General features: G+C 47.2%; 1 protein-coding gene across 2 annotated transcripts in view; it reads right to left on the bottom strand.

Annotated features, from left to right (window-relative positions):
* Pole (DNA polymerase epsilon, catalytic subunit) overlaps positions 1-15,637 on the bottom strand; it is a 50,248-nt gene extending 34,611 nt beyond the window's left edge. The window contains exons 1-20 of one of the 2 annotated variants that reach the window (XM_074061323.1): positions 15,485-15,637; positions 13,200-13,341; positions 12,627-12,707; positions 12,188-12,232; positions 11,972-12,064; positions 11,506-11,660; positions 9,932-10,073; positions 9,751-9,831; positions 8,921-9,028; positions 8,654-8,764; positions 8,286-8,371; positions 7,929-8,048; positions 6,801-6,933; positions 6,409-6,522; positions 5,886-6,098; positions 5,442-5,549; positions 5,144-5,272; positions 4,955-5,057; positions 4,713-4,859; positions 3,046-3,191 (exon numbers count right to left, since the gene is read on the bottom strand). In XM_074061323.1, coding sequence (XP_073917424.1) covers positions 3,046-3,191; positions 4,713-4,859; positions 4,955-5,057; positions 5,144-5,272; positions 5,442-5,549; positions 5,886-6,098; positions 6,409-6,522; positions 6,801-6,933; positions 7,929-8,048; positions 8,286-8,371; positions 8,654-8,764; positions 8,921-9,028; positions 9,751-9,831; positions 9,932-10,073; positions 11,506-11,660; positions 11,972-12,064; positions 12,188-12,232; positions 12,627-12,707; positions 13,200-13,341; positions 15,485-15,549 — 2,322 coding nt within the window. In that variant the 5' untranslated portion in view covers positions 15,550-15,637. The remainder of the gene's footprint in view (positions 1-3,045; positions 3,192-4,712; positions 4,860-4,954; positions 5,058-5,143; positions 5,273-5,441; positions 5,550-5,885; positions 6,099-6,408; positions 6,523-6,800; positions 6,934-7,928; positions 8,049-8,285; positions 8,372-8,653; positions 8,765-8,920; positions 9,029-9,750; positions 9,832-9,931; positions 10,074-11,505; positions 11,661-11,971; positions 12,065-12,187; positions 12,233-12,626; positions 12,708-13,199; positions 13,342-15,484) is intronic. The other variant, XM_020163505.2, reaches the window with a different exon arrangement.
* Between the last annotated feature and the right edge of the window lie 73 nt (positions 15,638-15,710).

Genomic DNA, 15,710 nt, shown 5'->3' on the forward strand with positions numbered 1-15,710 from the left:
AGGTGATTCTCCTTGAATGGAACAAGCAAGATTTCACAGAGGAGATACCTATGCTAGCTTGCAAGAATGCATGGAATTTTCCAGGTGGAGAAGGATGCCTGGGGCATTTGCTGTAAAGAATACAGCACTCACCAGGGTGGGGAGGCCTGGCTGTATGGGCATTCATCGGTACACAGGAGAGGAACTTACACCAATCTAAGGACTTTGATTGTCTCCAGAAAGCTCATAAAGTCACTGAATGGTATTAAGCAGAGAGTAACACTGTCTGCACTCTTAATATCTTGCTGCATCTCCTTTATTCCATTCCTCTTCCATGTGTCTGTCTGTCTCTTAGCAGGTCTACTTGAAAACTGTCACATCCCAAAGCCTCCAGACATTTATGCACACTGTCTAGGAACCAGGATATTCTCCTCCATTACCATGAGACTGCTACTACAACCAGGAATTCCAACATGGGTATGCCATTATTAAAGTATACATTCAAGCTTTTGCAACTGTCCCCAAACCATTCCCTGAATCTAGGAACCAGTCAAAATGACATGTTGGGTTTGACCTTCCATTAACCTACAACTTCCCCACGTGGGGCAGATGTTCCAAAAGGAATTGTGAAGCCAGGCACCAGCGGCTCACACCTGTAATCTTAGCTATTCAGGAGGCAAAGATCAGGAGGATTGTGGTTCAAAGCCACCCCGGGCAAACAGTTTGTGAGACCCTATCTCAAAAAAAAAAATTACAAAAAAGGGGTGGCAGAGTGCATTAAGGTGTAGGCCCTGAGTTGAAAAATCCAGTACTGTGAGAAAAAAAACCCCACAAAACCACACACGCATCATACTTTCATCTTGTGGACAAAGGACTCAGAGAAAACAGCCACTTTCATCTTGTAGACAAAGGACTCAGAGAAAACAGCCTCTCTCAGCAGCACTCCACCTAGACACCTAGGACTTTGCACTACTTCAACCCCCCAGAACAAAATGCAGACCTGAAAACAAACTGAAGAAACAAAAATCAATATCCAAAGATAAGTAGCAGGGATCTTCCTGCTCCCAGCCCGAGTTCTGCTATCCAGCTGACTTCCAGCTTGTGCACTTGACAAGGTAAGCAAGTACAAGCAACAGAACTGAGACAGCAGGGCTCACACCATCTGAAGCCACATTTTGTGACAGCAATCTACCAGCCAATGCATCTCTAGCTACTCATCACATACCACTTAGCACTGGAGGAAAGGCACCCTGAAGCTAGCAAAGGACTGTGTGCTGTTCACAGCATGTGTAATGTCCAGAATGGTGGTCACACTGTGTGTTTATCAAAATTCACAGAACTGTGGACCTGACAGGATGAAATTTGCCCTGAATACTGCTGAGGTAGGCTCAGTGGAAGGTGGACACTGGGAGCCAGATGGGGAAAGGATCTGACTCATTCCCACCTGAGTGCTGAGTGGGCAGCACTTCTCCCCAGCTTGCAAAGTGTGACACTCTTGCTGTGGGCAAATGCTGGGCATTTTCCTTGTCTCAGAAGGAAATGCTCCACTTCTACTCTCCCTGGCTGATGTGTTTCTGGTCTGCACACTTGTGGGACAGGACAGAATTTATATAAGACCAGAAGCCTTCGGATCAAATGCTGGGCCAGGTTATATATAGGATCCCAGCAATACCTACTAAGAAGTCTGGGGCCCACACTGACATGTGGTCCTCAAGTTCACGGCTGCATCCTAGGACAAGAGCAAAAAGGGAGATGGGGCCTCCAGGTGTGGTGAAGCCATATTGGCAGGGCTCTATCTGCCATGTGTCAGGGAGGATGGGTGGCTATGGTAGAAGGAGACAGAGTTGAGTTGAGGAAGAATGGAAAGGTATTATGTCATGATGACAAGCCTTAGCTAACACTTACTATGTGCTAGAGTAGATATGTACATCTCACACTATAAGAAGAGAAAGTTAATAACAATGATAAGGCATGACAATGAGCTCTGCACACTAGAGCAGTGCAGGGATCTCCCTTGGGGATCACTAGGCCTAGTAGCAAGGGCAGGTCTCTCAGAAGAAATCAGATATTTTGGGCTGGAGGCATAGCTCAATCAGTAGAGCACCTGCCTAGCAAGTACAAACCCCCTCCTTCTCAAGTACCACCAAAAAAGTAAATAAATAAAATAAAACAACAACAAAAAACAGAGGGACCATAATATACACACGGTTTGGGGGCTGGAAGAGTGGCTCAAGTGGTAGAGCCACTTTACCTCTCTCTCACTACGGGATTTGAACTCAGGGCAGATGCGCTACCATCTGAGCCATATCCCCAGTCCTTTTATTGTCTTTCCTGATAGGGTCTCATGTTTTTTGCCTGGGGCTAGCCTCACATCAGGATCTTCCTACCTATAACCTCCGAAACAGCTGCGACTCTAGACACAGACCACCACACCTGGTTTGTTGGTCAAGATGGGGGTCATGCTGACTCCTTGCCTGGGATGGCTGCAAACTGTAGTTGCTTTCTGAGTAGCTGGCATTACAGAAGTGAGCCACCATGCCTGGCCCTACATTTCTTAATAGGAAGAGATAAACTAAGGTATTGCATTTCTCTTGTTCTTACCAGATGACATATGTCAGTGAAAATACTCCCTTAATTCCTACAAATCAGAGGTCAGTAAAGCAAAGGGCCAGATGGAGAATTCCATGTGTATGAAGGCTGTAGAATTTGTTGGAACTTCTCACCTCCCACTGTACTAAGCTAGCAACCAACCCATGAATGTAGCTGGGTTCCAATAAAACTTTATTTATAAGCAGAGCTAGTGTAGTTTGCAGACTTCTGCTCTAAATAATTACCTCAGAAACAATTGTTTGGAATGTCCTGAAGCCACAGGCCTGCATCCTTTCTGGCCATTAAGACTTTAAACTTAAAGGCAACTGTGAATTTAATATATGAGTGTATATGCATCTCAGAGAATCCAAACCAATACACACCAGCTGGGGGCAAAGGACAGCTAGACAGGGACAAGCAATGACCCTCATGTGAGAAACAAGTGTTCCACCCGACTCTCAAGCCCCTCATACCCACCTTGTGCAACCCTTTGAACTCGTAGCGCCTGTCCCGGAAGGCACGCACCGTGTCCACATAGAAGGAGTTTTCTCGCTGGCAGATGGTGGTGAGGCGCTCCTCCACCTTGGTGACATGGATCTTCTTGTAGGCTTTTCGGCAGTAATCTAAGACAATTTAGAAGGTCAGGAATGAGTGAGCTGGGGCACAGGGAAGCTAAGGAGCACAGTTTTCCAAATTAAGATAAAGGAATGGAAAACCAGGTAGGCTGCTAGTTTATCACAGCAGAAAAGGACAGCCCCTGGGTACCAACAGCCAAAGATACCAAGACCAGGCAGAAATTTCAGTTTCTAACCACTTGTGAAGGAGAAACAGAGAAAGAACCCCACTATAGATCGCTGGATCTACAGTCCTTGCAGCTGCGTTGTTAAAATTAGGTGGTTACAGAATAAAAATAATTAACATCCTACTTAATCCCCTTACAGAATGAATAGTATACCTATTTATTCCCTTATCATTATGAGGTATAATTATAACAAACCCCAGCTGCTTATGACAGACTTAAAATTCCTAATTGCTTACTTATCTGCCAGTCACATAGCACTAATAATCGTTGCTATTTTAATTCAAACACCACAAAGTTACATAGGTGACACAGCACTAACAACAGCCCACGGTCATACGTCTTCCATACTATTCTGCCTACCAAACTCTAATTACGAATGAATTCACGGCTGAACTATACTTCTAGCTCAAAGACTACAAACAGTTTTACCATCAACAGCTATAGGATGACTTATAGGGAGCTAGCTAACCTTAGTCTTCTGCCAACAATTACCTTACCCGGGGATGATAATTATCTCATCCTTCTCATTATCCGACCTAACTATAATTTCACCTGGCCTGAACATGCTTATTAAAGCCCTTTATATACTATGTTAACTACAACTCAATGAGGAAAATTCACTTATCATATAAACAACATTAACTCATCGTTCACATGAGAAAACACTTTGATACTTTCACACCTATTACCCCATTACTGCTATCCTTAAACCCAATAATTATCCTCAGTATAATATTCTGTAAATGTAGTATAACAAAAACATTAGATTGTTAATCTACTGACAGAAAACTAAATTTTCTTATTTACCAAGAAAGAATGCAAGAACTGCTATCTCATGCATCTACATATAAAATACGGCTTAGCTGGGTGCTGGTGACTCACACCATGGAATAACAGGCAGAGATCAGGAGGATCGTTGTTCAAAGCCAGCCCCAGGGAAATAATTTGTGAGACTCTATCTTTACAAAACCCACCACAAAAAAAGGTCTGGAAGGGTAAGAGAGCCTGCCTAATAAGCATGAGGCCCTGAGTTCAAACTCTAGTACCCCACCAACCAACAAAAGTATGGCTTTCTTAGCTTTTAAAGGATAGGAGTTATCCATTGGACTTATGAATCAAAACCTGGTGCAACTACAAATAAAATAGATCTTTTATCTTCCTCTGTAACTACTACACTTGTTATTCTACTTTTTCCAATTATAATATCCATAACAAACATTTATGAAAGTACCTACTATCCTCACACTTTACAGTGATCTACAACAACTCTGCTGCAATGCCCACATCTCTGTTTAGAGCATAAGCTGCAGTTTGCAAAGCTCCAGCCTCACCAAGCACTCACCTGCCAGTCTCCGCTTCTCATATTTAGCCTGCTCCTCACGAGATAGCTCATGAAAGGCCCGTGCCGGCCCCTCAGGAAACAAGGGAGGGAACTTCTCTGATTCCAGCTGGTGCTGGATCCGATGGTATTCACTGCGACTGGCTGGCACTGTGAAGGAGGTAATAGGACTGGTTCCCAAGGAGAAGACCAGAGTCTGGACCCACCCTGCCCCACCAAGCACCCTCCAGCAGCCAGACACTCACTAAATTCACCCCTCCACTGCCAAGCCATCTTCCTCTGACAGTTTGCTCCAGGCTTGTTAAAGTCACAGGCGGCACAGGTGGCCTCATCAACCATGGCAGAGGGCTGCAAAAGGAGAGGGAAGGAGAGGCAGAAAGCAGTTAGCGTCTGCATAGTAAGCTATGATTCTGATGTGGGAAGTGAGGTCTCACCTGTAGGCGGTTTGTCAGGATGATGTTGGGATACATGGCCCCCACGTCCAGGTGGTAAATAAGGGGACACTCAATTCGGTTAGGAACATCTTTCAGGGAAGTGAGCTTGGCCTTAATCTGATCGCACACCTACAGAAAAAAAAGAGAAACAAAGGAACATTGGGACAAGATAAGACCTGGGCACTGTACAGGGTGACAAAGATAGCACAGCAGGCTCCAGTATGGCAGCTACCAAACCCAGAGTTTACAAGGAAGAGCAAAAATATACACTAGCTCTCCCTGTCTCCAGAATAGCTACCTCTTGAAAGTTGGTGGCTTGCTCCACAGGCACCTTCTCCTCTTCCTCAATGGCATGGTGCATGGTCTTCTCAACTCGCTGCAGCAGGAAGTCAAAGGCAGCAGGATTCTAGAGCAAGACAAACAGGAAAATGCACTTAATGCTAACCTGCCCCAGGGGTGACACCGTAGCCACGTGTTTACAGAGCCCACTGAGTGCCCTGCGTGTGGCAAGATATGCCAAGGGATGCTCTGAAAGTGCACTGTGGCCTTGGGAAGCATCAACGGGAGCCCTGCTCTGCATAATCCCGGAGTGGGGGGTGCTAGCCCAGAGAAACCATACCTGACATGAAGGTTCCATGAGAGAGAACAGGGGAAGAGTCTCTACTTCACCCCACAGCTTCTGAGTCCTAGCACAAAAGTGGGGAGAAGTGAAACCTCAGGAAGACCCAGGAGGGAGGCGTACCATCCTAAATCGGCAAGGGATGTCACTGCGGAAGACGCCAGACTCGAGGGCCTCCACATGGCCCCCAACATAGGTCTCGGCATCCAACACATGGCCATCATCTGTCAGCTTGTTGAACTCCTGCTCTTGTTTGTTGGGGAAGATAATGTTGGCGTGGAAGGCCTGCACCATCAGCAAAGCCTCACACAGCGTGCCGGAGCCTTTCCGCAGCACCTGTGGGAGAGATGCTGTGTCTAGCTATGCTCCACAAACCCATGCCAAAAGTTTTGACTCCCAGGCAAAGTCCAGGCCCACCAGAAAGACATCCAACCTTGACTGCCATGTGAAAGGAAAGAAAGCCTATTAACCAGTGGCCCAATGGCTGCAGCCTTTGCCTCCCATGGCTATTCACACACCAGGGCACCTGGCTCTCTGAAGGATGTCAAAGTTCATCATCAGCCCCCTGGGAACAGCCCACCTCTGACCACCAGTGCATTCAGAAGAAAGCAGGAGCTCTGACAGAAGAAGCAGAGGGGATACTCGCCTCATCGGGCTCCACAGGAATAATGGTGCACAGTGCAAATATGAAGGGATGGACATACTTCATGTACAGATAGTAAGTGGCGACAGCATCTGACACTGAGTAAGTGGCCAGAGTCTGTGGAGAGAAGAGCAGAGAGCAGGGCCATCAAAACCCGAGGGTCCAGGAGAGTGAGAGAAGCACAGAAAACAAGGCTCACAGAGGAGGCAAGACCTCAGCAGCTGGTCCAAGTTCATAGCAGGTACAGGTACAAGACAGAAGGAACTCATCCCAAAGGAAAGGCAGTCCTGATGGGCCAAAAAGCAGGCGCCCATGCCCCAGGTGACTTGGCCTTTCAGGTCAGGACGAATACGACCTTGCAGTTGCATAGGAGAGCCAGAAAGTGGCTCACATGCCTGGGGCTGCTCCGTGGCCATCCGGCACATGTCCTCGGGGTCCAGCTCTACAGGGTCGTAGCCAAGCTTGGCCTTGGCAGCAGCCTTGAGGTTATGACTTCCGACAGGAAGGTAGCTGTCCCTCTTCACCCACCTGGGAAGAGGAGGAGAATAAATGTCAGAGATGATGCTAACACAAAGGCATCCAAGAGACTAACATCAAGACCCCATGGTGCATGCCTACAAATTACAAAAGAAATGCTAGGGCATCCTCCAGGCCCCTCACCTTATCTCCACCTCTAACAAAGAACTTGGCCTTTCCTTACAAGGAAATAAAAAGGCAAGCTGGCAGAAGGTATAGGCTTCTCTGCACACCTCAGGCCTCATTTTATAAACTAACCAGGGCGACTCTCCTCCTATCCTTACACTGTCCCTTCAGCATGGATGTGCTCAAGACACCCTCTTTAGAAGGTTCTTACCTCTATGTGGAGCCCATTTACACTTCCTCCCCACCCCTCTGCCTTCACTTTCTGTGCCAGTGATCACCACCTCTGCAAACTCTCCCATGGCCCCTTCCTCTTCTTTTACTTCTCATCTTGAGAGTTCACTATCAAGGCTTTTATTGAGACCCTAATCCATGACATAGTCCTTCACTCCCTCCCTCCTTCCTTTCTTTTGAGGTACTTTTTTTGCAGGGAGGGAGGCTTGAACTCAGGGCCTACACCTTCAGCCACTCTACCAGATCCTTTTACGTGACGGGTTTTATCAAGATAGATTTCACGAACTATTTGCCTAGGCTGGCTTCAAACTGCAATCCTCCTCATCTCTGCCTCCTGAATAGCTAGGATTATAGGCATGAGCCACTGGTGCCTGGCTCAGTGTTTCTTTCTGATATGTCTGGCTTGCCTACCTTTGCAGGTTGATGTTCAGTACGTGTTTGCTGAGTAAGCAGTCAAGTACTAGCAACAATCAGGAACAGTGATCCCTGGGCTGTGCAGAACAACAGTCACTACTCTTAGATAACCCAGAGCTGCTTCTTCGAGGTCACTCACTTACAACAAATGTGTTGATGACTCCAGTCTGAGAAGTTTTCAGACCTCACTCATGATACACCAGAGATGAACCATCATCCACACAGTGGGCACCTACCTGAGGCAGTCCATGTGGATGCACTGAGGTGCCTTGTACTCCCCCTGGCTGTCTTTCTGGAAGCCTATCTCCTGGTACATGCTCAGGCCGTATACTGCTGCCCTGGCCTCCACAAATGGCCTAGCGGGGAATGAGGAGAGACAATAGGGACAGGTTTATCTCTAATTCTCCTTCCTTTGTTCTTTCTGCTCCACAAAGGAAAACGGCTCCCAAAGACGCCAGAGTGAACCAGTACACTCCTCCTGCCAACTTTTCCATCAGAATGAGAAACCCACTGATGCCATCAAGCAGAGCTGCTCTTCTACCCTCCCCTCTTTAACATTCTTTAGTTACTCACAAGTAGGATGTTTGGCTCACCAGTCAAAAAAGTCCCCGTTGTAGGTGACCATGATGGTGGGTTTGGTCTCTTGCACATGCTCAAACCATCTCTGGATTAAATGCACCTAAGCCGAACAAATCACAGCAGTCAGCAGGACCCTTTTCTCTGCTTTCAGGTACTTCCAAACACCTCCCCCGAAGTACAGAAAAACCAGCTTCATGTCAGCTCTTACACTCAGGTCCCACCCTAGCCTTGGCTGTGGAAGAGGATTGCACCCTGAAGAGGAAGCTTGCTGAGTGAAACAAAGCCCTGATTCGGCGAATGCATAAGCTTCAAAAGGATCAGCACTCCTCTTTTTCCCACCTTATCCCAAATGTGGGGCAGTTCCCCAGCAATGCCTCTTTACCTCATCAGGTTCATTGAAGACACAAAAGGGCCCTTCATATTCTGGCTTGGGGGTGAATTCAAAGTCTTCGATATCTTCTGAAACAATCTCCCTGTTAGTGATGAGGTAGCCCTGGCAAAGTTCATTAGTGGCAACACAAGTCAGAGACAGCATAGCTGAGAGACTGCCTCCCAACATCACTCGGAAACTGCCCATAGACTCTTCTTACAAGGAACCATGCAGCAACATGAAGGCATCATACATTTCCCAGGAAGAGACCCCACTTACCTGGCCGTCAATCATGTAGGAGATCATCATAATTTGGTCCGTCTCGGCATCAGGAAATTTGAGGGGCAGTTTGGTTGTCTCAATGTCAAATGCCAAAACCACAGGGTCCTGGAAGGACAGCCACAAGGCGATAGACTACTAGTGAGCCACAAATCCAGTCATGGTCGAATACCTCTGTGTATACCCACCATTAGCCTGCTCTACTTCTGGCTCCTAGAAGCAACAATTAAAAGGCTCCAAAAGAGCTAAGTGGGATCCAGGATCAACTGACCCACGTCAACAATACCACTGACCCATGTCAACAACACCACAGATCTTTCATACCAAGGGTGTGAAAACTGAAGCACAAAAGGAGCAAACAGTAGAGCTGACAACCAGAACACCTGACAGAGCACCTCAGACTCAAAACTCAGAACTCCTCAGCTGACCTTTACAACAACCCTGGCAGGTGACTATGGCAGAGCTGCCATCTTCATCTTGGAGATGAGAAAACTGAGGTAGAGTGGTAGAGTGCCTAATAAGCACAAGGACCTGAGTTCAAACCCCAGTACTGCCAAAAACCAAGGAAATGGAGGACACATCACACAGCCACACCTGAACCAATGCCTTCCAATTACAGGTCCATTTCTCATGTCACACAGCTTTGCTTAAAAGGTGAAAATTCAGCCTAATCCAAAAACTGGTGTCACATGGTAACACATAGGTGCAAAATGAAATTATACTCTCAAGTCAGAAACTGATGAAAAAGTTCTAATTCCACAATTCTTTTCCTAAAGTATTTGAGGATAAAGAAATACATTCTGGATGGAGGAAACGCAAGTGGTACTTACAGGTCGTTCAACGAGATCATCTCTGCGGGCAATTTCCACTGGAAAAGCATTTCCACGGTATCTGACATTGTACCAGTGAGCCTGCAGAACGTGTAGTACATTAGCTGAAGAGCTCTAAGTCCAGAGAAGTCTGCTTCTGTGGGATTTATCCATATCATAAGCAGTGGCTTCCCCTGCTTACCACATGTATCTTGAGGTCAATGGAGAGGCGGATGTGGTAAGGAACATCATACTCCCGCATGTCCACTATGTTGTCCAGTTGGTCGGCTACCTTCTTAGAGGTTTCCTCTTCATCAGTAATTACACTGCCCCCTTGCAGAACACTAGAAAATGACACAAGAGCAGCTAACTCAACAATGCTCTGCTAGGACTAGAGGAGATGAAAACCAAAGTGTACATCAAGTAAACGTAAAGGGAAAACTGAGGTAGTTGCAATGACCTTGGCAGTCCCCCAAGGAATGGCCTTGGATAATTACCCTACCTGAGCAACAGGCCACAGAGACAAGAAAATCAGAGTACACTTGAGATGTGTGTATTTTGTTTGTTTGTTTATTTGGTGCTAGGGTTTGATCCACTTAACCAGCCCCTTTTCGTGATGGGTTTTGTCAAGAGGATTACAGGTGTGAGCCACCAGTGTAAGGCGAGATGTATGTATTTTATATGATGTAAGTTACACCTGGAGTTACACTCAGGAGAGCACCAAGTATGGCCATTCCACCACATCCTCTCTGCTACTCAGGAGGCTGCACCATGCAGGACTGAGGAGAGCACAGCCATCTCTATATAGCCTATATGTGGTCTCTGCGGTATTGACAGATGTGGTTCAACGTTGTAGAAAACCCATTTCTTCAACAAGAAAATGAGAAAGAAAGTTATTGGCCCACTTACAGGAATGCAGTGAGTATTAAGCAAGGTGATAGTCACAAAGCCTAGCTTAGTGCACAGAGAAGTGACTGGCAAATGTCAACTATGACTGTAACAGTCTTATATCCAAGTGGGAAACCTTTCATCAGAATATCTATTCCACTATTCTCCCACTAAGCTCAAAACTGAGTAGGCTCTTAAGAGGAAAAATGGTAGCTGTCACACACAGCTCAGGTGTCTGAAAATTCAGTTTCTGATTATACATTACAATATTCTGAAAAGTAATTTACAGCATCACTGGGGAAGGTGGGTTTAAAGGAGGGAACGCAGAATGGTAGGAGTCACCAACTGATTTTTTTGTTGAAGGATACTATCAATTCTTCTGAAGTCATTCAAAATTTAATTACACAAGATTTTTCTCCTTATGCCATTACTTTGCTTATTATTATGCCTAAACATTTGACAAATGACACTTGATGTTCTGTACTTAAATTTCTCTTTACAATACCTAGATTTGCCTAGCAATTACAAGGCCCCGAGTTCAATCCCTAATACCACAAAAACAAAACAAAATGCTTCTCCCCCACTCCCGCAGTGTTTCCTAGAGAAGACATGCTATATAAAAAGACTCAGCACTTGACAAAACTTGTAGATGGACTGTGGATGAGGGATCTCTTCAAAATGTCCTCATTGCTACAGTAACTCATCCCCTACATAAAGAGGGAGAGCTAAGACAAAACAAAATACAACCTTGGGAAGCCACTGTTTATTTAGCACAGAGCATATAAAACTTCTGACCTAATTACTCAAGTGTTTCCACATTGAATACAGTCAACTGGGGTGTTTTCCCACCTCTTCTCTGTCATTCTTGCTCACAAGAAGGGTATTTACCTGGAGAGCATTGCTGTGTATGCATCACTGGCATGGTCCTGCTCCCGGTTCTTCCTCACAGCAGGGGAAATCTCCTTTCTCACTTTGACAAGGTCCTCCACAGTGTGGAAGGACAACTTGATGTAATTTCGCTTCAAACCCACTAAATGATTGGGCTATAAAGTGAACACATCATGCTTGTGAACTCTAGAGAAACAGGACTTTACTGGTGCGAGCAAACAAGGGTAAAGACTCATAGGTAGACACACACAAGTCAGACAGTACAGGCTCCAAAGCACCTGGTCTACCTCTGCATGTGGTACCACCTAATGTCTATAGAGTTCCTGAAGACTGATTTACAAACAATCAGCATCCCACATCCTACACACTGCCCCATTACCCAATGAATGACCTCTTTTAATATCAGCAGCCAGAAAGAATTGGACAGCAACCTCATTTGCCCATGGAAGGTCTGGGTGGTACTCACCAGGTCTAGGTCCTCTTTGGGGACAGTCTCTACTTTTGCAATTTTACCCTGAAACTTCTTGGAGAGAAAAGATGAAACTTCTCGCTCACAACCCTAAATCAAGATCACAAGGGACTTCCCATTAGTGAGATCTCTTTCCCTGGCCTGTTTTCCAGTTTTGAAGCCCATCACAGAACAAGGCACAGACTGACCTAATTCTACCAAACAGAGACTTACCTTTCTGGTTGCAATGTAGAAATACGGCTTATAGGGCAAGGCCACCTGCAAGAGTCAGCAACCCATCAGGTGCAATGAGAAAAATAAAAGGAAGAGAAAAGTGAAGATAGACTTTACTAACCCATGAGACGCCTGGATCCAAGCATCCTAGACTCTAATAGCTCTTAAGAGAGAAGGCACACAGGAAATCTGGATCTACAGGTATCTTGGGGCTAGAACCCAAAAGACACAATACTGTTCAATTTTCTGAGTTTATTTCTCTCAGGTCATCTTAAATGTGACATGCAGCTCATGGGGGCCCTGTCCTCAATGGGGCACAGGCTAGAGCCTGTACTAGAGCCTCCTACTCCCTGACAGTCATGGAGCTGATCAAACACCAGTCATTTTTAGACCCTGCTCCTAATGAATGGATTTTAGCTTTTTGGGGTTAGGGGCTTACCTTAAATCTGCTCCCATCATCTTGAATAAAGTAGTAATCCACTGCACTCACCAAGCGTTTATCTTCATCTAAAATCTCAGTCTGCAAGAGAGCCACCCAACATGGGATATTATCCTCTACAATCTACTCTTCGGGAACCAAGCACTTTAAAAGCTCATACTTGCATCTGACCCTTTACCCTGCCCCCTGTATAAATCCCACCGGACTGATTCACAAGGACCATATTATAACAGTTCCCAAGTGGGGGATCGAATTTCTCCTTCACAATACTTTTAGTTTTATTGGGCTTTTTCCCTTTGTTTTTATTATTTATTTTTCTCCTTCATAATCTTTGAAAGCTTTATGCTGGTAGCAAACAAGACACCGTGTTCATCTTAGTTTTGTCACAGTGGCCTCTTTGTGGCCCTCAGTGATGTTAAAGAGCAAAGGACAGTTTTGAACAAGCAGATCTCCCAGACAACAGGTTCCCTCCTTGCTTGTCACCTGCTCTTCAGACACGGACTGTCCTATGGAAAGGTGCAGCCCTCCTGCCCTACTGAGGAGCAAAGGGTCAACCAAAGTGCAGGTGCTTACAGGGTGCATGTTGATGAGCCAGCCAGTCTTCTCACCAGGCTCCTTCAGCCTCTCAAAACCAAACCGCAAGTCCATCTTATCCGTCCACTGGCTCCGCTCCAAGCGCTTGAGCGCTGAGAGTGAGGCAGAGGGGCCATCTTCCCTGAGTGAAAGAAAGGAGTCCAGGCTTCCTCACTGACACTTCTCATCCTATAAACCCTTAATCCGCCTAGTCTAAATGTTTCCAATATGGGATGGCACATGCATTCCTGAAAAATTTTGAGATTGGCAAATGGTTCACAGGATTTTTGGCAAAACTCGATTCGGGTAAGCTCCTCCAAACCTTTCTGACTTTGTGGGCTGGTGGAGTGGCTCAAGTGGTTAGAGTGCCTGCCTAGCAAGCAGGAGTCCCTGAGTTCAAACCCCAGTACTACAAACAAAACTGAAACAAACATTCAAACAAAAAAAACCTTTCCAATTTTGTATCCAGAACACAAACAAAAATAGCAATCATGGTTGAATGATACCACCTCATGGGAATAATTAAAATGCATAAACCACCAGCACTGCACTCTCAGAGAAATTGAAATTCGTGTTCATATGGAGTTTCATGATTGTCCACAGCACCTTTACTCAGGATAGCTAAAACCTGCAAACAATGCAGATGTTTCTCAAGAGGCAAATAGTTAATTTTGGTTTATTCATACATGACTACTACTCAGCAATAAACTGATACAACTTGGTTGACTCTCAAGGGAATTATGTTAAGTGAAAAAAGCCAACCCTCCAAGTACACATTACATAATTCGGTTTATATAGCATGGAGACTGAGAAGAGGTCATCAGTTGCCAAAGATGGGGGAGGGAGGAATGGCCATGGCCATGGCAGGAAGCATGAGAGCTCAAATTTAATGGTAACTCCATGAATAACATGTATTAAAACTGCACAGAACTAACTAGAGTGCCCATAAAACTGGTGCAATCTGATCAATGTCAGTTTCCTGGTTGTGACACTGAACTCCAGTTACACACAAGTTATCACTGGGGGAATGTGGATCTCTATAATTTCTGACAAGTGCACGAGAATCTACAAGTATCTCAAAATGAAAACTTCTTTTTTCTTTTGAGACAGGATAGTCCCAGCTCTCTTCTTGCTGAGATTACAGGTGTATACCATCATGCCTAGCAAAAAAGAATATTTTTTCTCCCCACTGTCCAGGATTCGTTTATTATTAGGCTTTTTGTTCAAGTAGATTTTCTCACCGCACACCCGACAGTGTGGACACTTGACCACTAAGCAGTTCAGTGTTAGTAGTCTCAACCTAGAAAATTCGCATCTGTCTCCCTTGCTGGGTCGAGACCCTCTACTCTACTTTTCTTTCCTAGCACCCGGCACAGCACCCAGAGAGCACCCCAAACAGTACCGTGACAGCACCCCCACCCGCACAGCACCCAGAGAGCACCTGGCACAGCACCCAGAGAGCACCCGGCACAGCACCCAGAGCACCCCGAACAGTACCGTGACAGCACCCCCACCCGCACAGCACCCAGAGAGCACCCGGCACAGCACCCGCACAGCACCCAGAGAGCACCCGGCACAGCACCCAGAGCACCCCGAACAGTACCGTGACAGCACCCCCACCCGCACAGCACCCAGACAGCACCCGGCACAGCACCCAGAGCACCCCGAACAGTACCGTGACAGCACCCCCACCCGCACAGCACCCAGACAGCACCCGGCACAGCACCCAGAGAGCACCCCGAACAGTACCGTGACAGCACCCCCACCCGCACAGCACCCAGAGAGCACCTGGCACAGCACCCAGAAAGCACCCGGCACAGCACCCAGAGAGCACCCCGAACAGTACCGTGACAGCACCCCCACCCGCACAGCACCCAGACAGCACCTGGCACAGCACCCGCACAGCACCCAGAGAGCACCCGGCACAGCACCCAGAGAGCACCCCGAACAGTACCGTGACAGCACCCCCACCCGCACAGCACCCGCACAGCACCCGGCACAGCACCCAGAGCACCCCGAACAGTACCGTGACAGCACCCCCACCCGCACAGCACCCGCACAGCACCGCGAGGAGAGTACTAGGAGGAGCCGGCGTCCCCGTGGCCGCGGGGCGTCCCCACTCGTTCCCGACAGGCTGGCCGCCCAGGGCCAGGAGACCCACGCAGCGCGTGGGGAGATCGACGCCCTCCACCGTGCGTGCCCCCAGGGCCACCGAGCCGACAGCTCCGTGCGGCCCCCACACGACGCTACCGCGAGTGTCCTGGGAGCCGGGCACCAACTCTCACCGGCTGGCCTCGCCGTCTGCGCCCGGCTCCGCGCGCCGCCGCCCCCCGGGGTTTCTCAGAACCATGGCAGAGCTAGTAGACTTCCTCAGCCTCCAAGAAAAACTTGGCGCGCTCCAACCTACTCTCGCGAGATACCGGAAGTCCTCTCCATCCAATCAGGAGGTCAGTGCGCCCCGCCCCGCGGCGCTCCAATTGACGACCGTGCGTGTACAAGTAGGGGAGGGGG

This window comes from Castor canadensis, chromosome 18, assembly GCF_047511655.1.
Source record: "Castor canadensis chromosome 18, mCasCan1.hap1v2, whole genome shotgun sequence".
NCBI lineage: Eukaryota > Metazoa > Chordata > Mammalia > Rodentia > Castoridae > Castor > Castor canadensis.